This window comes from Haliotis rufescens, unplaced genomic scaffold (genome assembly GCF_023055435.1).
Source record: "Haliotis rufescens isolate VD_foot unplaced genomic scaffold, xgHalRufe1.0.p SCAF_20, whole genome shotgun sequence".
Classification (NCBI taxonomy): Eukaryota; Metazoa; Mollusca; class Gastropoda; order Lepetellida; family Haliotidae; genus Haliotis; species Haliotis rufescens.
Genome location: NW_025963891.1, coordinates 17000149 through 17022070, shown reverse-complemented (window position 1 = coordinate 17022070; position 21922 = coordinate 17000149). Strand labels below are relative to the sequence as shown.

Sequence of the window (21922 nt, the reverse complement as noted above, 5' to 3'; positions counted from 1 at the left end):
AGTTTTATTTCCTAGTAGTATTCCCATAAGTCTAACAGATAATAAACTGTCATTGGCTTTGCATCATAAATATTGTTATAGAGCTCATTATTTTGTATTGTGCCTATTATATAGTGGATACAGTATCCAAATTGAGAATGAACAGGCATATATATTTCTGATCTAAAATCTATCTATCAAGGAAGTTCCTACATTCAAATACTATCATACCAAGATCTCAAAGAGTCCAGGACCCTCTTAATGTCTAGCACTGTTGGGGGTGGGGTTAAAGTGGTAGCTCATCATGCCGAATGCCTGGTTTGGATTCCCAACATGGGCACAATGTGTGCCGATATTGGGTGTCCCCTGCGTGCTATTGCAGGAATATTGCTAAAAACAGCATAAAACCATAGTCACTCACTCACTCACTCTAAGGGGGCACGGGTGGCCCAGTCGTCTAAGGCGCCGCGATTTGCTGTGCAGAGTTGCGTCCCTTGGGCACGCCAGAAACCTATGATTGTGGGTTCGAATCCAAGTTCGCCCCGATTATGTTTCTAGGTTTGTCAGCACCATACCTGTGCTCGTGGGTTTCACCGAAGTGATAAACGTCTTGGACCTACATCACTTCAGGCTTTCCTCCCACACTAAGCTGACACGCCGCGATATAACTGGAATACTGTTAAAAGCGGCGTTAAACCCAACTCACTCACTCACTCACTCTAAAACTAGGATACATGAAGCCCATGAAGAAAATTGGTTTGGCTGCAGCAAAGATTTTTTTTGAAACAGGCAACAATTGAGCTACAGTACCTCGGTCGCAAAGCCAATGATAGTTGGTTTAGTGTAGACAGTGAGAACTTGTCACCATTTCGTCAAAGAAAACGGAGAACGTCAAATCTGCAACTTTTTAAATTCCATCAAAAATGTCATTGCCTCTTAATGTTTGCTGGAGAATTTGTGTAATGTGTAAGACGAGGGACATCAGTGGTAGAGACATGTTGGGAAATACCGCAACAATGCAGGACGAGACCAGCCAAACTGAAACAGTAACTGTTGATGAGCAACAAACGCTGGGAGATTAACTGTGTTGTGCGAACATTGCTAAATAACACGCGTGCCACAAGGAGGCATTGAAACCAGTTTACACTTCCAAATGTTGAACAAATTTACACTTACAAACAAGTTCAAGTGAAGTTGGTTATGTTTGTTTGCATGGATGGGGCAAGTTTAACCTAACAATCCGTCCTCTCACTTGCTGATGTTGTCCGTGAGATTACGGAGAGACATGTAGCAAATACGCCATTAGCAAGTTCAGTTTTTACCTCCTTCTGCCATCTTTCTGTCCTCCATTTCAGGAGAGCTCGGGACGCCTCTCTTTGACCAGGCTGAGTCAAGGGTTAAATCAAATTAAAGTTGCAGGCAGTCTATAGATTTCGTCCCAAAAGCTTAGACCTAGTTGGGAGGGAAATATTATGTCAGACTCTTTGCTTTCTTTTGCTGTATACTTTAGTTAAAAAACTCTCCAAAAGAAAACTTTCTAAGACCCCGTTGATACATACGCCATGTATTGACGTGTCAGGCTGACATCTTACAACAAATACATTAAGACGTTTAATCATAAAAAAATATATTTGTTTTTGTTTCTTTGTCAATTGTTTGAAACTTATACAACTTTACCTTAATTTGTAGCTTAATGGTTGAGTAAGAATATAATTAATAAGAAAATACTATTGACTGAATTTAACTTTTGTTAAGTTTAATTGGTTCAATTCACTGATTTCTCACTACAATCACAATATGTTCACAATGTTTAAATTCCCTGGGAATCTGGGATCAGGGTAATTCATTGTGCCTCCAGCTTGATATGTGTTTGTTTGTTTGTTGTTTAACGCCACACTCAGCCATATTCCAGCTTTATGACATCAGTCAGTAAATAATCAAGTCTGGACCAGACAATCCAGTGATTGACATTATGAGCATCAATCCACGCAATTGAGATACGATGACATGCATCAACCAAGTCAGCAAGCCTCACCACCCAATCCCGTTAGTCGCCTCTTACGACAGGCATAGTCGCCTATTACGGCAAGCATGGGTTGCTGAAGACCTATTCTACCCCGGATCTTCACGGGCAGTGATGTAAAAGTGTGGATCAGAGGGCTACAATGGCTGCTCAGGATGGACTGTGTTAATGAGTTATGATCAGAGATGACAACGCATTCAGTCTGTCATTACCCCCTCAACTGAGACCTATGCTATCATGATCAAGTCGGGTTGTGATCTGCAGGGTGTCATAGAATATCACTGATCAGGAATTTATCAAAGATTTCAGTGCAGGCAGATTGGGAAAAGTCATATTTATGTTCAAAGTTCTTATTTCCTAAATTCAGAGGTATTTTAATATTGAATTTTAATATTATATTTGATGCAATAACGTTAAGCTAAGCATTAAGGCCTCTTCCACTTTATTGGTCCTGTTATCTGTGAAATACAAGTCACCTAAGGCCATAACATTAGTTAGCACTATAACAGCAGGAACTGGGAAATATTTAATTCCAATTTAGGACTTATTTCTCACAATTGCTGTAGACTTGGGGCCGAATATCAGGTCGAGATAAATCCATGATATATAAACCCATTGACTAAGATTTTTGACTATCTGAAATGCGTGATATTGAGTCCATATGCACTATGTTTCAGGCACCTGTTTGCTGTGGGCAGCACGTCCTACTGTAAGATGATCAAGGACAGTGAAAACCAGGTCATTGTCATCAGGTAAGGTGATCCGTAGTCACAGTCAATACTCAAATAACATGCCAAGACCCACATCAAACATATTTTATTCCTATGAATACAAAACCTCTATTACACCATTGCCATGAATCCTGTATTGCAGCTGTCGTCAAACTATAGAAACATTCAGAGTTTCAACAGACGTCCCCTGCACTGTCAACTATCCATAATTATTTGTGCTAGTAATAGTATCTTGCTACCCAAGCCTGTGCATGAGAAAACCTCACTCCTTTCCTGAGTGTGCTTGTGTCGACGTCTTCAAGTTGTCAGAGTTGTCGGAGAACATGATTTGGTAGTTGTCAAACATATTCATTTAAAGAGACAAATCATTCAATGAATAAGCTCATGTACATTTTTATGGATTATTGGACCACCTCCGTAGTCTCGTGGTAGAGCGTCCGCCCGGAGAGCGGAAGGTCCGGGGTTCGATTCCCGGCCGCGTCATACCAAAAGACATAAAAGATGGTACTTGTTGTTACCCCGTCTGGCGCTTGGCATAAAGGGGCTAAAACAAGGACTGGTCGGCTCGGAGTCAGTATACTGTGTCTGAGTTGGGTATTCATGTTAAACTGCGGCATGGGATATCAGTGAGCTAGCACCGGACTAGCTATACACACACACACGCACACGCACACGCACACACACACACACACACACTTTAGTGATATTTCGATGTAGATTCTTTTGCTGTTATCTATAGCATGCTCTTTAAATAGAATTAGCCAATCCAAAACTACAATCCAAACAACATAATGCTAAACTGAAAAATTGTTGAGTACACAAAAAGAAATTCAGTTTCCCCATATTAACCCACTTGAAAAAATCTATAAACTATTAAATGCATGAAGTTGAGTCAATGAAGATGTGTTAGACTGAGTAAAGTTCCCCACCCTATTCCCCTAAGAAGTCTCACGTTACAGCACTGGGTATTCAGGGTGTGTCCGACAATATGATTGAAATAAACTGGTGAAATTCAAACGGGTGCTAATCAGCTTATGGGTCTTGGTTCCCCACTGTGCATGTCGAGAACAACAGATGCTGGAGAGTACACAACACAGGAGAGGTGTGTCAACACGCCGCCACGGCTACACCCTGGCAACATTGGTGCCAGAGAGAGGCTGGCTAACTCCTATGTGGGTTGTTAGGAGAAATTATAAAGGCTGACATTTCACTGCAAACATCAACTCCTGATAACATGTTTTCCCGTAGCTTGAGAAGCTCCAACTATTTCTCATGTCATGGCTACAAATATTTGGTTTTCTTGTCTTTCTTTGGCGCTTAAAGTTTAACTAACTTTTTATCTTGATTCAAACAGTTTATTAATATTTACATGACCATGTAATCAACAGATGGATGTTTTGTGTCGTTGCCTTACATTTGTGAAACTCTACCTCTTCTTTCAACCTGTGCGCTCGGTATTAAGTGGCTAAAACAAAGACTGGTCGGCTCGGAGTCAGTATACTGTGAGTTGGGTATTCATGTTAAACTGCGGCATGGTATCTCAGTGGGCTAGCACTATAAATCGGCATCAGTCAGGACTAGTACAAGCAGCCACACACACACATGGCATGCACATCGCTGTATAAGAAGTGCAATAATCTTGGATGCGACGTTAAACCCAGTTTCACCTCACATATCCTTATAGTTTTGCATCACGCTATGTTCTTCCTGATCTGGGAAGACTTGTTGAGCCAGTTTGCTTGAAATCTGAAAAAATTCAAAATAACGTAAATTGTGTCACACCCTCAAGCATGAGGTAGTTACATGCATGTGACCTTGTTTGTATCTGGGATGGATGGAGGCTTCCCTCCAGGGATGTTGGGGATGTTAACCCTATTTTGTTAGCTAATGCATTCAGGGGTGAAAAACATTAACATGCAGATTTTATAGCCTTGAAAGTAGAGAGAAACATGGATAGTTTCAACCTGGTGTTGCCCCAACAATGTCATGCATGGTTATATGCCCTGTGGTGAAACCTGTCCCCCAGGGGTGGGGTGGTGGAAGGGTGGGGGTCTGTTAAGGGAGCATGAGTGGGCACATTGTTAGACTACTTTATACTAGGATTTTGAAAATGGGAACTGGGGGGTTGGGGGTGCACAGGTTGACCCTTAATGTGTCTGGAAAACTGCCCTGAACCCAAGCTCTGGATCCATTAGTATTATAGGGTAGGGAGATGGGTGGTGTGTTTGGGAGATGGGTGGTGTGTTTGAGAGATGGGTGGTGTGTTTGGGAGATGGATGATGTGTTTGAAAGATGGGTGGTGTGTTTGGGAGATGGATGCTGTGTTTGAGAGATGGGTGGTGTGTTCGTCCGATAGGACTTGAAAAGTTCACATAAATAGGCAACTAGTGTTGGGAGGCAGTCGACAAAGATCCAGCTATCCTACCTCAAGACCTACATAAGATGATACACACTGATGGTTGTGGAGATGACTTAATGAAGGGATCCCTGGTGTGTGTTGGGAATAGTGAGTGGAAGGCTATGAACTGCTGTGGAATGTCTGAGTGGCGGGAGGCAATGTGATTAGAGTTGAGGGTGCGTGGGGGCCAGGTTTACTTTCCTGGGCTTGAGATGTAAGACATTACGCAATTAAAGGATTAGGGGATTTGGAGTTTTATTATCACCCAGACAAAGACTAACAGATGGTATATAGGTCATATCACTCCAGTACACAGGAACATACAAGAATGATCACTGATATACGGGAACTGTTTATGCTTGATGGCGCTTCTAAAGGGTTCCCACCATGCAACGTGTATATTTATTTTGGGCAAGGATCAAATGTTGTGTCATGAATTAACAAACAACACAAGCAGGAAGTGTAGTGGAGATCATCATACTCCAGGGAGTTCTTCAAGGAAAGGGAGATAACTCCTGTCTTGAGTGAATAGTGTGGTATAAAGAGTAAACGATCCCCTCATAATAGAGGGATTAGATTCTGTATGAATGGTGTGAGCCTGTCCACTGGTCAAGCAGGTTTACTTTCACTGAGCAGGTGGACATGAATTAGGTCAAATCAGTATATCGACTATCGTGTATGTGTACGTTTCAATGATTTGTAATAAATATTAATATGTATGCTTGATTGACAAACACTTAATTATGACCACATTATTCTAGAACATCCAAACTGGATTATGCTATGGATCAATATTGACGTTGAACCAAAACAATGTAGTGTGTGATGAGGGCTGTGTAGAACATGTTAAAACAATCAACTCATTAGAGAGCCTCTGTTTTAATCATCTTTATGAATATTAATTATAAATAATTTAATTATATCTGTTTTGTTTACATATATTTACAGATCATCACTAATATTTGCATTGTAATTTGTAAAAACTGAAAAAGAAAATATAAAATTATATTTGATGACAAGAATCAGTGCTGTTTATATCATAATTTAAATTGTTTATTTAATTGTTTAATTGTTTATTCATTTGTTTGTAAATTCAAAATAGCAAAAGGAATCAGAGAATGCCTACAAGAAATATCCTCCAAGTGAATGCATAGGGGAAAAAATACAAAGTTCATCCTAATTGGACAATTAGAGATTGACATGACCAATATACAACAGCGGAAAAAAACCAACAATGTATAAAAAAATATTTGTCTTATTATTTTGCCTGCCATGCTCATGATCAGCTGTGTTCTATAATGCATGTGGGAAGATGGTGATGTATGGACTACCTCCCTGCTGTGACACGGTATGGGAAGGATGGAGTTAAGCGTGCTATGGTTCACTTGTTGTCATGGTTGATTGTGTGGCATTGTGTGGCATCGTTTCATTATTCAAAAAAAATCTCTTGAAAATTGTGCAGCCATTGTTTCCGTGTCCTGGGACAGATTCATTGAAAATACCCAGTGATGCGAATCTGTATTTTGGGGTCTTTATTTTCTTATGAAACCACTCATGAACAAGCTTGAGAAAAGCTTGGTAGCATCTATCTCCTGGTGGACAGTTTAGTCTTAACTGTTGTGTCTCTTAACCATATAAGGGGGCACGGGTGGTCCAGTCGTCTAAGGCGCTGCGATTCGCTGTGCAGAGTTGCGTCCCTTGGGCACAAAAGAAACCTATGAATGTGGGTTCGAATCTCTGTTCGCCCCGATTATGTTTCTAGGTTTGTCAGCACCATACCCGTGCTCGTGGGTTTCACCGAAGTGGTAAACGTCTGAGACCTGCATCACTTGGGGCTTTCCTCCCACATAAAGGTGACACGCCGCGATATAACTGGAATATTGTTTAAATGCGGCGTTAAACCCAACTCACTCACTCACTCGCTTAACCATATCAGGATTTCACCAATCATGGGTTTGAATCCCACATGGACCTTGATTATGACCCTTGGTTTGCTTGCACCATACCCATGCCTGTGTGTTGTAGCTAATTCCCCTTGTTAATGAGGATGAAATAGGCTTGTAAATGTTTTCATTTCATATAAATATTGGAATGAAAACCTGGTGTATATCATTATAAACTGCTTGTATTAGGGGAGAGGGAGGTGGTCACCTGTGTTTCAGAAATAACCGACGAGGAGGAGTTGTTTATTGTAAATAGACACTTCGGGGAAAATAAACAATGACCACAAGTAATTTATTTCAACTTTATTTACATCATCCCATTGGATGTTAATAAATTTTACAAGCTTTTAAAGTATTTACCCATATTTAAATGATGATGACTCCCTGAATACAAGCTGACCTCGACAATGTCCATTTTATGAACATGGGGTTTGGTATTTCCTGAATATTCTCACAATTCTCATGGCGATTATTTGTATCTTTTCTCTCAATTCAGATTTGGGGCGGTCGGGTAGCCTAGTGGTTAAAGCGTTCGCTCGTCACGCCGAAGACCCGGGTTCGAGTCCCGACATGGGTACAATGTGTGAAGCCCATTTCTGGTGTCCCCCGCCGTGATATTGCTGGAAAATTGCTAAAAGCGGCGTAAAACCGTACTCACTCACTCACTCACTCAATTCAGATTGCCATATTTCGCCCACTTTTGGAATTGATAGTTTGGCCATAGATTTTTTATGCATTGCCCAGGTACACCTAAGGGGAACAACTCACTACCCTCTCAAAAATAATGTCGTCCAATTTACGATGTGATCGAGTTGCGAGCATATGTTTGAATCCCCAGAAATGAAGTCATGATAGAACAATGTTTTATCGTGAAATAAACCACAACTCATTCTTCATTGTTCTTTGTGATTTATCGTGTAGCTATCTGATGTATAAAACTAGACAGCACCTATTAGGGAGAGCGTCATCCGTATATGATAATAGACACTGCTTGGTACTGGGTTAACATTCTCCAGCCTGGGTAAGGTTGTCATCCACTGACAGATAAGGATGTTGTTTATGACGCCTACTGACTGCAGACAGTAGTGACCCCTATCGGTTCCTTTATGGGGCCCAGAATAGAACCAGTTCCCTGTGGGTGATATCTGGGTTAGTGGGTTGCTGGAATGTCTCATATGGACAGAGTGGACATAGGTCATGCAGGTGACCCAGTCTGATTGGCTGGACAAGTTAGAAGCGAAGTGTCAACTAATGATTTAATTCCCTTCGAAATGCTACCTGAATAATAATCATATTTGCTTTGTAACATGAAACAATGTGCATTTTAAAAGAAGGAAAATATATGGTTAAGTAACTGATATTAATTCCTTTAAAGACTATTGATGAGAACTGTGTACCAGATATGTGACAAGTTAATCAATGTTAGGTAGCGTCGATTACATGATAAATTGGCCTTTGTCTGACAATCTTACTCCAGAATCCATCTTCCAGAGGCGAGGGCATTAACTGACTCAAAGTCTAGTTTCCACCCTTGCCGAACTAGGCTGTGGCTCAGTCGTAGCGCCACCAGTGGCAATTAAGAGTTATGTCCCTTCTATCTCTCTACTGTTGACAAATCAGATTTTACCTTCATATCACAAAACAAAATAGCGGTGCCCAGTCAAGATGATCTGATCGACGAACTAGGCTGTGGCTCAATTGTAGCGCCACCAGTGGCAATTAAGAGTTATGTCCCTTCTATCTCTCTACTATTGACAAATCAGATTTTACCTTCATATCACAAAACAAAATGGCAGTGCCCAGTCAAGACGATCTGATCGACAGTCAAGATCTATAGTGTAGTAAAACGAGGTGTTACCTTGCGAAGTGCATCAAATCACCTGAGCACCTTGACAAAAATATGAGAAGATTTGGAAAATATCTGTCGACGCCAATTTGACAACACACGTGCTTTGCAAATCCTGCAATCGACCGAAATCTGCACGTTGAATCCGGATTTTGATTTGACTATACATAGGCTCGTAAGTCCAGCCAAAATGTAACTCCATAATTGCAGCCTAGTTCCACAAGGGTGGAAACTGGACTTCTATAGTCAGTTAACTCCCTTGCCTCTGGAAGATGTCCAGAATCTGTGTGGAGGAAGTCTGTATTGGACAGATTTTTATTGGACAGATAAATTCATGTTGTAAAAGTTGTAAAAGTTGGAACCATAAATTTGATCTGGTAGCCATGAGTCACTGTATCTGGACTAGCTGTCCATGGGTAATATACATGGAAGGCAGGTTACTGCACACCTCTATCAACCTGGATATGGAACACTCCACCTGTCACTTAAGTATCGGAGTTGTTTACATAGGTCATATAACATTATATACTGCAGGTTTGATATGACACTAGTATGATCATCATAGGTTAGGCCAGAGTTCTTATTAAACTTGGTTTACAAATTAATCTGCCGACTCCCAAAAATTTAAATAAAATGAAAAGCAGTGTTTTTTGTCTTCTAGAAATAAGTAAAATGTAGAAAAAACCTGACCTCATTCATTGTCACTATCAGTATACAATATAAGTTAATTATTAAAAAAACAATAATTCAGCCCTTTGAAAATTTATCTAAAAACTTTCAAAAGGCAACAAATTATGATGAACATTGAGAGGAAATATAAAAAATATTATTTGAAATTGGAATTTATTTATTTTATTTTTTTCGACCTACCAACCTGAATTTTGGGGCCAAACAAAGAAGAAAAATCTGGCCTTGCATTTGTGCAGACAGTGGTATAACACTTAAATATTCACCTCTCAGACTTGATCTGCTCTGGTATGTTATAGCATATGTTCAGGATATATACAGTACATGATACTCCTCCCCTTCTGTGTGTATCATTTTGGGAGGCCAGGTGATTTATAACCCTATGTTGGTTGCCAGGAATCCCAGCAATAAAGATAACAAACTTGGAGAACACTCTAAGCTCAAATTCCTCTGAAAAGAGCTATGTAAATGAGATAATCTAATGCACATCTTCCAAGAAATTAGAAATAAACAAAAGATGATGAACAGTATGATAACAGTTATTGTGACAGATGCTAGACTTACATGAAAATGTATGCTTTTTTTACTGTCAGAAACACCTCTGTATATATAAATTACAGAAATGAAATCCAGTGAGTTTGCTGGGTCCAAAATTCATGAGAACATTTTCATGATTTTACTATATTTTTAGAGAATGTTTATAGGCCATTCATCAAAATTATTATCAAAACCGAAAAAATATCTTTCTGACAGTTTGGATGACAATGAGTCAATGTGTTTGAAAACGAACCAATAAAAAAAAAGCGGGAAATGTCATTTATCAAATTTATGCATCATACTCCGATCTATCATGCCTATTTCAATGAAAAAGTCAATGCAATCAGCAATGATACACTCATACACACAAGACATGTGACTTGCAGCCACAAAATGGAACCATTCCCTACCTCCTATACATCTTTATTGCATGATTGTTTGTATATTACTTCAATATTGTCTCTCTTGTCCTGAGAGTGGAAGGTCCGGGTTCGATCCCCAGGCATGTCATACCTAAAGACTTAAAATATAGTACTTGTTGTTACTCTGTCTGGCGCTCGGCATTAAGGGGCTAAAACAAGGACTGGTCAGCTCAGGAGTCAGTATACTGAGTCTGAGTGGGGTATTCATGTTAAACTGCGGCATGGTATCTCAGTGTGCTGTCACTATAAACTCGGTATTAGTCTGGACTAGTACAAGCAGCCACACACACACACACACACATACACACAAGAGCATGCACACATCACTATAAAAGTGCAAAAATCTTGGACGCGACTTTAAACCCCATTTACTTCATCTCTTATCCAAGGAGCCATAATGACTTAAGACTGGTATTGTGTGACCATATTTGCTGTGAAGCACAAAAATGAATTTAGTAAGAACACTGTATTTGTGAACATACTGTATGTTAAGATATTGTTATCGTTTCAGTGGTGAGAGTGGCGCTGGTAAGACAGAGAGTACCAAGCTGATTATGCAATATCTGGCGGCGGTGAATAAATCCCGTAACAACCTCATCACAGAACAGATCCTGGAGGCAAACCCACTCCTTGAATCCTTTGGTAACGCCAAAACAATACGCAACGATAACTCAAGTCGATTTGGGAAGTACATAGAAGTCTTCTTCAAAGAGTAAGTAATAGATGCAAAAGTATTTTTCACTTCTATAAATTGAGCTGGTACTTGCTCCGAGATGATTTTTTTACTTGAGAAGCTGAAAGACGGGAGTGTTGAGGCCATATTTCGATACTCAGTCAAAACTATTTTAAGTAGTAATGAACTTTGGTTTGTATACTTTGACATTGCAACGTTACTATTTTTAAAAATTAAATTATGACCCATGGATGTGATTAATGTAAACTTAATGGTTTTGAACTGATGAAGGATGAACTTGGGCTGAATCTGTCTTTCAGGTACAATTTGCTAATTTTTGTGAATATTTTGATTGTGTGGAAAAAACTGATGTGTTGCTGAATTATATAAATTTGCCAAATACAGTAAACTACGGTTATAACGAACTCAAAGGGACCACTAATTTTAGTTTGTAAAAAATATTATTTGTTATAAGTGTATATATATACAACATATATACAGCCGATGGCTTGGACCAAAATAACAGTTCGTTATATCCGTCAGTTCGTTAAAGCGTGTTCGTTATAAACCTATTTTACTGAATTGCAATGGTATGTTAAAATTGTATTTTATTGTATGTGTTACATTTGTAAAGTGGACTGAAATTGCACAAATTCTGTTTTTCAGTGGATCAATTGTTGGGGCAAGAACACTTGAATATTTGCTGGAAAAGTCCAGAATTGTCACCCAGGTAGGTTGTAGAACATTGTCCTCAATGAGAACCAAGTTTTGAAATTCATTTATGGTTGTTGTCAGAAAAGATGGCAAATTTTACTTGATATGTATGGTCAGGACTAATATGCCTATTGAATACAACACAAGAATGGGTTAACAACCCAGCGGCACAGAGATTTACCCCCTGACCTGACAGAATAGATTATTTGACACCCTCAGACCCTTTGGTTAACAGACTTTCATGTCTCAATGAATGCTTTGTTTGAGGCTGCCTCCGTCGTCTAGTGGTAGAGCGTCCGCCTGGGAGCAGAAAGTCCGGGGTTTGATCCCCGCCGTGTCATACCAAAAGACGTTAAAAGATGGTACTTGTTGTTACCCTGTCTGGCGCTCGGCATTAAGGGGCTAAAACAAGGACTGGTCGGCTCGGAGTCAGTATACTGTGTCTGAGTGGGGTATTCATGTCATACTGCGGCATGGCAACTCAGTTGGCTAGCACTATAAATCGGCATTAGTCCGGACTAGTACAAGCAGCCACACACGCGTAAATGCATTGCGCTATTTACCGGGTAAGTGCAATAATCTTGGACGCGACGTTAAACCCCATCTCACATCTCCTCACTTTGTTTGATATGTTTGAGACTTGCATACCTTTGACCAAAAAGGACAATGTAAGCTGATAATCATGCTATTTTATTGTGAAAGGTTGATGTTTATAAGTTCTTGCTGTATGTTATCCACCTGTGACTATATATTTGCCTCTTTGACATGACAGCTGATTGAGACAGGCCTGTGTTAGCCTAGGGTAGGGGGTTGTTTTGTCCATGCTTGGGGTCGGTGTTATTAAGGGTGCTACATGTTACCGACATCCACAGCTATACTGCCCACTATCTCCAACATGCTGATTAACATGTTAGCCGTCAGAGTGTGGACCTCTCCTTAATCACATGTGACAGGGCCCTGGAGCTGTGTCAGGCTGTGTATGTTCATGTAACTGCTGGAGACATGGTGAGAGAAGTTCCCCCGACATTAGGTATTGTTCACATCTTGGCGATGTTGACAGGTGCAGGTGTGTTTCATATGCATTTCAAAGGTTAAGGTGATAGTTGGGTAGCTTAGTGGTTAAAGTGTTCACTTGTCACACTGAAGGCCCGAGGTTTGATTCTCCACATGGGTATAATGTGTGAAGCCCAATTCTTGCATCACTCACAAAGATATTGATGGAATATTGCTAATAGTGACACAAATCTCTACTCACTCACTCACTCACATAGAAAAAAAGGATCTTGTATTATAATCGAAATATGAGATGGTATGTTAGTGTATTCAGTATTTATAAGTAACAACAAACCCACTTTAATACATAACAAGACACAAATTATGATGACCCCCCCAAAAACAAAAAAAAACACCCAAAAAACAACAAAAACAAAAACAAAACATGTGACAACATTAATTCATTTAATTGATAACTGCAGAGCATACTGGAAGGTTTTTAACATCTTCTGCTGAAGATACAGTAGAGTAGATTCTTACCAGTAAGAAACTTAAGGAAACAATTGTATTCACACAGACACTTGGTTTTCAACTAAAAGCTGTATGGTATGTCTATCTTATTCTCACTAGGCATCGGAAGAGCGGAACTACCATGTTTTCTACGAGATGCTGGAATCGATGTCAGATGAACAGAAGTCCAAATTTGGCCTTCAGACGGCCCCCAAGTACTTCTACCTCAACCAGGTGAGCGATGCAGCAGCTTCATAATGTACAATAAATATGTCATGAATATACAACATAAGAGGTTTCATTTATATCAGTGATGAGTGGAAAGCCTACTGCCTATATATCATGCTCTGAAGTCTCCACTACCCTGTAGTTGAAGTATTTGCTCATCATGTGGAAGTCCCAGGTTTGATTCCCAAACATTGGTACACTATGTGTGCCTAATCTTGTTGTTCCCTTGTGTTATAGTCCTGGTGGACTAATGCTCTCAGAGGCATACAATTCACTCGCTCACTCGCCCGCCAGCCATCTCGCTCGCTCGCCCGCCAGCTCGCTCACTCACTCACTCACTCACTCACTCACTCACTCACTCACTCACTCACTCACTCACTCACAGACACTCTCTCTCACTCACTCACAGACACTCTTACTCACTCACTCACTCACTCACTCACTCACTCACTCACTCACTCACTCACTCACTCACTCACTTCTAGAGCTGAGATGATGCAAGAGAATGACATATTGCAGAATGTTCCATGACATTGACTCTGTGACATCTTCTCCACACAGGGTGGGAGTTCCGTGCTGCCAGGTCGGGACGATGCCGAGAACTTTCGCAAGTTGCAGTCGGCCATGGACATCCTGAGTTTCCAGAAGCCAGAGAAGGAAACCATCTACAAGATTCTGGCCTCTGTCCTCCATATTGGAAACATCTACTTCCACACACTGCTGGTAAGGAGGAACACTCGGCCATTGTGGGAATCACTGGTCACCTTTAGTACTGAGTAACCAGGCACCTGCTCCAAGCCATCTTGGCACTAGGAGGACCGAAACTCCCATAGACTGACGACATGACTCCAAGATTGCTTTTAAAAATGAGGGCCCGGGGCACCGTTCCACAAAGCGATCTTAGTGCTACGACTATCGTAAGCCAGTGTTAAAGTATGGGAGTTACGATCACCTTAACACTAAGATGGCTTTGTGGAAGATGGCCCTTTGGGACTTTTTTTTAATTCATCTGACCTAATTTATTTGCAAATCTATGTAATGATTACACCAAGGAATAATATTCTTCTTTATTATACACACACAACTGTTCATGTCTACTTCTTGCCCCTTATCAGGTCAATATTCCTTGTCTTAATACCGTATTCGACATAATAAGCGCCCAGGGCGCTCTCAAAATTAGAAGTAGGGGGCTCTTATTAGAATATTATTTTGGTGAAAAACAACAGGGTTAAAAGATGAAATGTTTATATACGACAGATGTATTTTTCCAGAATCTAATTTCCCACAATTAAGGATGCATATAACACAAGTATTATACACGAATAAATAAGTCTTGTATATTGTGTATTGATTAATTGGAAGGGGTGCTAATTGGGATCGTTCACTAGCCAATATAATAGCAAATATCGCCATGGGGGCTTATTAGAGCGGGGCGCTTATTACATCGAATACGGTAATATCAAACTTCTTAATGCCTATATGTAATTATTGAATGTAAAGTGACTGCTTATTATGTGTTGAATCTAGGTTCTGTTAAGTTAATTCTATACAAAGACAACAAATATAAAAAAAAGAGATATATGTACACCAATATTCTTGACCATCACAGAAATTGTCGATGTCTGTGATGTGTGGCTTTTGGAGGCCTTTCTTTCATACAACATTATGAATTGTTGAGTCGTGTTCCAACACAGACCAACAAACTATTAGTCATTCCACTTACCCTGTGTTATCAGTGGAGGAATGCATCAGCAGACAATGTGTGTGTTCAATAAAGTGTAATGGTAATTAGGTCTGTGGGACATAGTATATTCAAAATATTATTCTTTAGAATGGAAACAAAATACAAGATTCCAATCCAGTAACTAGGTCTGTGGGACATAGTATGTTCAAAATATTATTCTTAAGAATGGAAACAAAATACAAGATTCCAATCCAGTAACTAGGTCTGTGGGACATAGTATGTTCAAAATATTATTCTTTAGAATGGAAACAAAATACAAGATTCCAATCCAGTGCTTAGGTTCAACATAATTATCATGCTGATGTTTTTAGGAATATTGGTTTGCTGAATATTTTCATCCATGAATGTGATCTGACCTTGATCCCTTGATCCCTTCAAACTGAGTTTCATTTAGAATTGTAGACACCTTTATACAAGTCTCTCTTTGAAGGTATTGAGATTATGATCAGTATTTGTGTGGAAACATTGAAATGCAGATTGGATGAACAGCTGTGCACCTCTTGGAAACCAGCCTTCCATTCCTCAATTACCTAGTTTGAATGTGATTGTGAATATTCTTCATGAATTAAATTATGTGTGAAATAGTCTAAATTATGTAAAAATATTATTACAGATGAAAAGAATTTCAAATTTAGGGATTGTTATGTTATGATGGAAATGTCAGATCAACCCCCCCTTCTCTTTTGTTTGTTTGTTTGTTGTTTAACGCCGCACTCATCAGTATTCCAGCTATATGATGGCGGTCTGTAAATAATCGAGTCTGGACCAGACAAGCAAGTGACATGTATCAACCAAGTCAGTGAGCATGACCACCGTTAGCCGCCTATTACGACAAGCATAGTCGCCTTTTATGGCAAGCTTGCTGTATGCCTATTCTACCCTGGATCTTCACGGGTCCTCTCTTTTTTGGAAAATAATGTGACATGATTATAGATTCAAATGGCAAACAAATGAAATATACTGTAGGATATTTTGACAAGTGAACATAACATTCACTGAAGGTAACAATGACTCCCAAACCTAAAACTAAAGGTGTGCAAATTGTGAGTGAAATTATCACTCTTAAGGTACACATGAAATTTTTTTGCACAATCTGAAAACACCATTCAGACCCCATGACCATAGGTTCACACACACACACACGCACACACACACACACACACACACACAATCTCACACACACACACACACACACACACACACACACACACACACACACACACACACACACACACACACACACACACACACACACACACACACACACACACACTCACAACAATCCACTTACCCTCCCCAACACCTCCCACACGCTTCTCTGGATCTGCCAGTGATTATGTTACATTCATAGCTCACTACATTGACTCTTAAGTGTGGCATAGTTGCATTTTGGAAGCATCATATGGGAGAACTTTTTATTTCAGATTGATAACCATGACACAGTTCAGCTTGGCAGTGACGCGGAACTCAAGTGGGTGTCCTACCTTCTGGGACTGTCTGAAGACTGGTTAAAACAGGCACTCACCAGCAAAATCACGGTCCGTTCCTAGTTTACTTCTACTTACTGTGTCATGTCTTTTATTCTAAAAGTGAAATGCTACTGGGTAGCTCAGAGCACTTTGACAAAGCATTGTTATGGATAGATTAATGTGACAGTTACCATGCACATCGGACATTTAAAACATTCTACAATTGGAATGATAAAAAAATGACCTATGTTGTTTCAGTTTCAATATTATGTTTCAGCAAGCACGAGGGGAAAGAGTTGTGTCCCCTTACAACATGGACCAAGCACTTGATGCAAGGTGGGTTTCACAAATGTGTTGGGTTTTTTCAAACTAGATGGAAGTAAGTCTTTATACTGAATATTTAAAATATCTGTAATGATTCTCAAAGAAAAATTAAAAGAATAATCATAAAATATTCAGAGTTAACATGTTGTTTTATGGCTTGTATATTTGTGCTTTACAGGGATGCCATATCCAAGGCTCTGTACAGTCGCCTCTTCTCGTGGCTTGTAGAGCGTATCAACCAGATCATATGTAAGGCAGAGAGAGAAAAGTCAACGTCACTAGCTGTTCTTGACATCTTCGGATTTGAGGTAATCCGCTTTCTTACAGTATCTTCCTCTAAAGCAAGCAATATGACTATCTACGATGTGTCATGCATAATTATACTCAGAACTAAGCAAACAGATCTATCAAGCGGTCAAATGAAAGGGAGATCTATGATGAAAATGTGTCTTTCCTGTCATCTTGTTATTGAAGGGATGAATAAGCGTGTCCTTGAACAATCTGTATAGCGATATTTTAATGAGCTTCTCCAAGTCCTTCTCTGACATTACTGTTCTTTCTGCCAGGACTTCCTCCTGAACAGCTTTGAGCAGCTGTGTATCAACTTCGCCAACGAGACGCTGCAGTACTTCTTCAACCAGCACATCTTCCGCCTTGAGCAGAAGGAGTACCAGAAGGAGAAGATCAAGTGGCAGAACATCGACTTCCGTGACAACCAGCCCACCATCGACCTCATCTCGAGCAAACCTGCTGGCATCCTTCACATCCTGGATGATGAGTGCAACTTCCCCCAGGTCAGTAGCTGTGCTATCAGCAGGTGCTTGCTGGCCTACTGGCTATTGAGGCAGAGTGAGTGAATGAGTGCAACTTCCCCCAGGTCAGTAGTCATACTATCAGCAGGTGCTTGCTGGCCTACTGGCTATTGAGGCAGAGTGAGTGAATGAGTGCAACTTCCCCCAGGTCAGTAGTCATACTATCAGCAGGTGCTTGTTGGCCTACTGGCTATTGAGGCAGAGGGAATGAGGGAGTACAACTTTCCCCAGGTCAGTAGCTGTGCTATCAGCAGGTGCTTGCTGGCCTACTGGCTATTGAGGCAGAGGGAATGAGGGAGTACAATTTCCCCCAGGTCAGTAGCCATACTATCGCAGGTGCTTGCTGGCCTACTGGCTATTGAGGCAGAGTGAGTGAGGGAAGGTGTTTCAATTACATGAGACAGCTTGATGTGAAGTCATTGAAATACTTTGATGCACCTAGGAACTTGAGTACGGTGTTGACCTAGTGTCATAATCATGATGAACAAGTGTGATATCAAATTTGTCACCTTTGGTCCATCTGTGGTTCTGAAGGGGAATACTACTGGGCAGCTTGGAGCACTTTGACAGAACATTGTAGTGTATATATTCATGTCATAATTACCACATGCACTTTGGGCATTTACATTAGCAATGTTGTCCAGACACTTGTTGAGGGTTATAGTTTCGCTGCTGTTGTATTTACCTTCTTGTTTCCCTATGTTGTAGTCCACCGACATGTCTTTCCTGGAGAAGTGTCACTTTCACCATGCCCAGAACAGTCTGTATGAGAAGCCGCGCATGTCCGACCCTGAGTTCCACATCACTCACTATGCCGGCAAGATTAAGTACAATGTAAGCTGATTTGTTTGTTTGGTTTGTTTGTTTGTTGTTAAACCACGCACACAGCAGTATTCCTGCTATATGACGGCGGTCTATAAATAATTGAGTCTGGACCTGACAATCCAGTGATTGACATCATGAGCATCAATCCATACAATTGGGATACGATGACATGCATCAACCAAGTCAGCAAGCCTGACCATCCGATCCCGTTAGTCGCCTCTTACGACAAGTATAGTTGCTTTTAATAGCAAGCAAGGGTTGCTGAAGACCTATTCTAACCCGAATCTTCACAGCTGGTGTGTGCTGATCGTAATGCGACACTGTGTATGTTGCTAATAATGCGACACTGTGTATGTTGCTAATAATGCGACACTGTGTATGTTGCTAATAATGCAACACTGTGTATGTTGCTAATAATGCAACACTGTGTATGTTGCTAATAATGTGACACAATGTATGTTGCTAATAATGCAACACTGTGTATGCTGATAGTAATGCGACACTGTGTATGTTGCTAATAATGCAACACTCTTTATGTTGCTAATAATGCAACACTCTGTATGTTGCTAATAATGCGACACTGTGTATGCTGATAGTAATGCAACACGATGTATGTTGCTAATAATGCAACACTGTGTATGCTGATAGTAATGCGACACTGTGTATGTTGCTAATAAGGCAACACTCTGTATGTTGCTAATAATGCGACACTGTCTCTACATCATGCAGGTCCAACACTTCCTGGAGAAGAACAAGGACACACTACGCAGTGATGTGGTGGAGCTCATGTGCGAGAGCAAGAACAAGGTAAACACTTATATCTTTTCTCCAGTCATAAAGTCTCTGTGCTAGCAAGTGTCACTGTGTACCAAAATAACATTCAAATGACCTGTGTTGTTCACCATGACTGTCTGGGGGATAGGCTTTCATATTACGTGTGTGTCTTTCAGTTGATTGCTCAGATGTTCAAGGAGTTACGAGATCGCCTCCTCACGAAGACCCTCAGTAAGACCACCGGGCGATATGTTACACTCAAACCCCGCACATCAACAGTTGGAGCACGTTTCAACGAGAGCCTCATCTCTCTAATTGACACCATGTCAAGGTAAACTTTCATGATGGTGAATTGACCGATACATTTGATTTGGGAATCAATGTGCTTTTACAATTTGCAGAAATTCTGCTGTTATTTCTCGTTCCAGATAATAAAGATCATAATAATGTGTAAGGATAAGATATATGGATGAACAACTTCTTTATTACAATTAGGAGCGACGTTTTGGTGTAGGTTCTAGCGCCATTATCAAACAAGTGAACCTACACCAAAATGTCGCTCCTAATTGTAATAAAGAAGTTGTTCATCCATATATCTTATCCTTACTTAGTACTCCAACTTCTAAATGCCTCCCAGAGAAGTTTGATAATGTCAATTAGAAACAAAAACAATTTGTCATTGATTTCCAGTTCACAAACAAAAAAGAACATAACGGATGTACAATAATGGCCACGAATGCTTCATGCCAACAAAAGTTTTACAATCATATGGAAATCAAACTCTGTATAACCATTTTTGTGGAGTCATGGTGTAATTTGAATTACATTTCCTTCAGATGTAACCCCTACTTTGTCCGCTGTATCAAGCCGAACGCAACAAAAGCAGCAATGGAGTTTGAGGATCGTGTCGTCATGGAACAGCTTCGTTACAGCGGAATGTTGGAAACCATCCGCATCCGCAAACTTGGATATCCAATCAGGATCAAGTTCATAAATTGCATTGAAAGGTGAATAAAAAAATGTTTTGTTTGATGAGTGAAAATCTATTCAATTTTGTGGCCCAAAATACATGCAGATACAGGGATCAGTGGTCCATAGTGTTCCAATAGATGAGAGGGCTGGTTGTCCTGACTGGTAGCACTGAAAGGGTTAATGTATGTGCTCATGCCATCGACCGCTAGTTTGGTTGCTCCAGACACAATCTTAATTTTATGTGCCAAAGCTTAGTGTAAAACAGCATTTATGCTTGGTGGTGCATGTAAAGATATTATAAGTTGTAGCAGGATCACAAGGGTTAATGGGGTTGTATGTGTTTTATACCATGAGCCGGGGGCGAGTGGTAAAAAACATAACGAGGGACGCATAAAACCCCATGTACCCCTCGTGATGCTGCTACAACACATTTATGTTACCGACATGTTTTAATGTGACACTGTTAAAGAATTCAAACAAACTCAAAATTAATGGAAAACAGCTGTTCGATTGAGCTGAGTTTAACTTGAGCTATGTCACACCGCTTTCTTTGACTTGAGGCATGAGGCTTTTTGCATTGATGCAGGGAATTTTTTTTTTATTTTTCCTCTCCGAAATCCACGTGCAGCTTGATGTGCTCATGGCGGGGTATAAGGGATTAGTTTGGCCGCTGATAAATTTATTTCCCTCCCAGGCGGGATACATCTTAGTTATCAAGATCATGTGGACCAATCAGATCTCATCATTCTGACATGGAGGTATGATAAGATATTCTTTTGGTAATAGATTTGACATAGATGTATTTTATGTATTGCTATATGTCAGGTACCGCTGTCTGATCAAAGAGAAGTACTTTCCCAACCGGCACCTACCGGCTGACGTGTGCACCAAGATTCTGCAATCCCAGGGTGCAGCGTTCTCCCAGCAGTTCCAAGTTGGAACATCCAAGGTTAGCAGCCATCTTGAAAAATGTTTCACAAATCAGTATTCACACTTTAAAATACACATATTCACATATATTAAGTTTTGATGTGTTTTATTAATTTGTTAAGTCACTTCAGCAAGTTAATACATTGCCTGTGTGAGGAAGTGTTAACAAGATGAAGATTTGAGCAATGGAATAGATTAAAGCATGTATCTTTTGGAAAAAAACTTTATGAAATCGATAAAGCATGATATTAAATGTCATTACATAGCTGTGGGCTATATGTAATAGCATAGCCATGGTATTATGAACCTCTAACGTATGTTTAGAGAAACTCAGATTTTACATACTGAGAACAGTTACAAATTATTTATAAGCATTATGTATCACTCT

At 40.1% G+C, this 21922-nt stretch overlaps 1 protein-coding gene across 10 annotated transcripts in view; it reads left to right on the top strand.

The window, feature by feature from the left end:
* Positions 1-21922, top strand: part of LOC124132609 (unconventional myosin-XV-like) — a 162760-nt gene that overhangs the window by 70170 nt on the left and 70668 nt on the right. For all 10 annotated transcript variants that reach the window (XM_048400885.1, XM_046496675.2, XM_046496634.2 and 7 more), the window contains exons 6-19: positions 2680-2754; positions 11078-11278; positions 11906-11969; positions 13577-13690; positions 14246-14407; positions 16853-16966; positions 17175-17233; positions 17400-17529; positions 17788-18015; positions 18742-18867; positions 19588-19665; positions 19809-19963; positions 20469-20639; positions 21430-21553. In XM_048400885.1, coding sequence (XP_048256842.1) covers positions 2680-2754; positions 11078-11278; positions 11906-11969; positions 13577-13690; positions 14246-14407; positions 16853-16966; positions 17175-17233; positions 17400-17529; positions 17788-18015; positions 18742-18867; positions 19588-19665; positions 19809-19963; positions 20469-20639; positions 21430-21553 — 1801 coding nt within the window. The remainder of the gene's footprint in view (positions 1-2679; positions 2755-11077; positions 11279-11905; positions 11970-13576; positions 13691-14245; positions 14408-16852; positions 16967-17174; positions 17234-17399; positions 17530-17787; positions 18016-18741; positions 18868-19587; positions 19666-19808; positions 19964-20468; positions 20640-21429; positions 21554-21922) is intronic.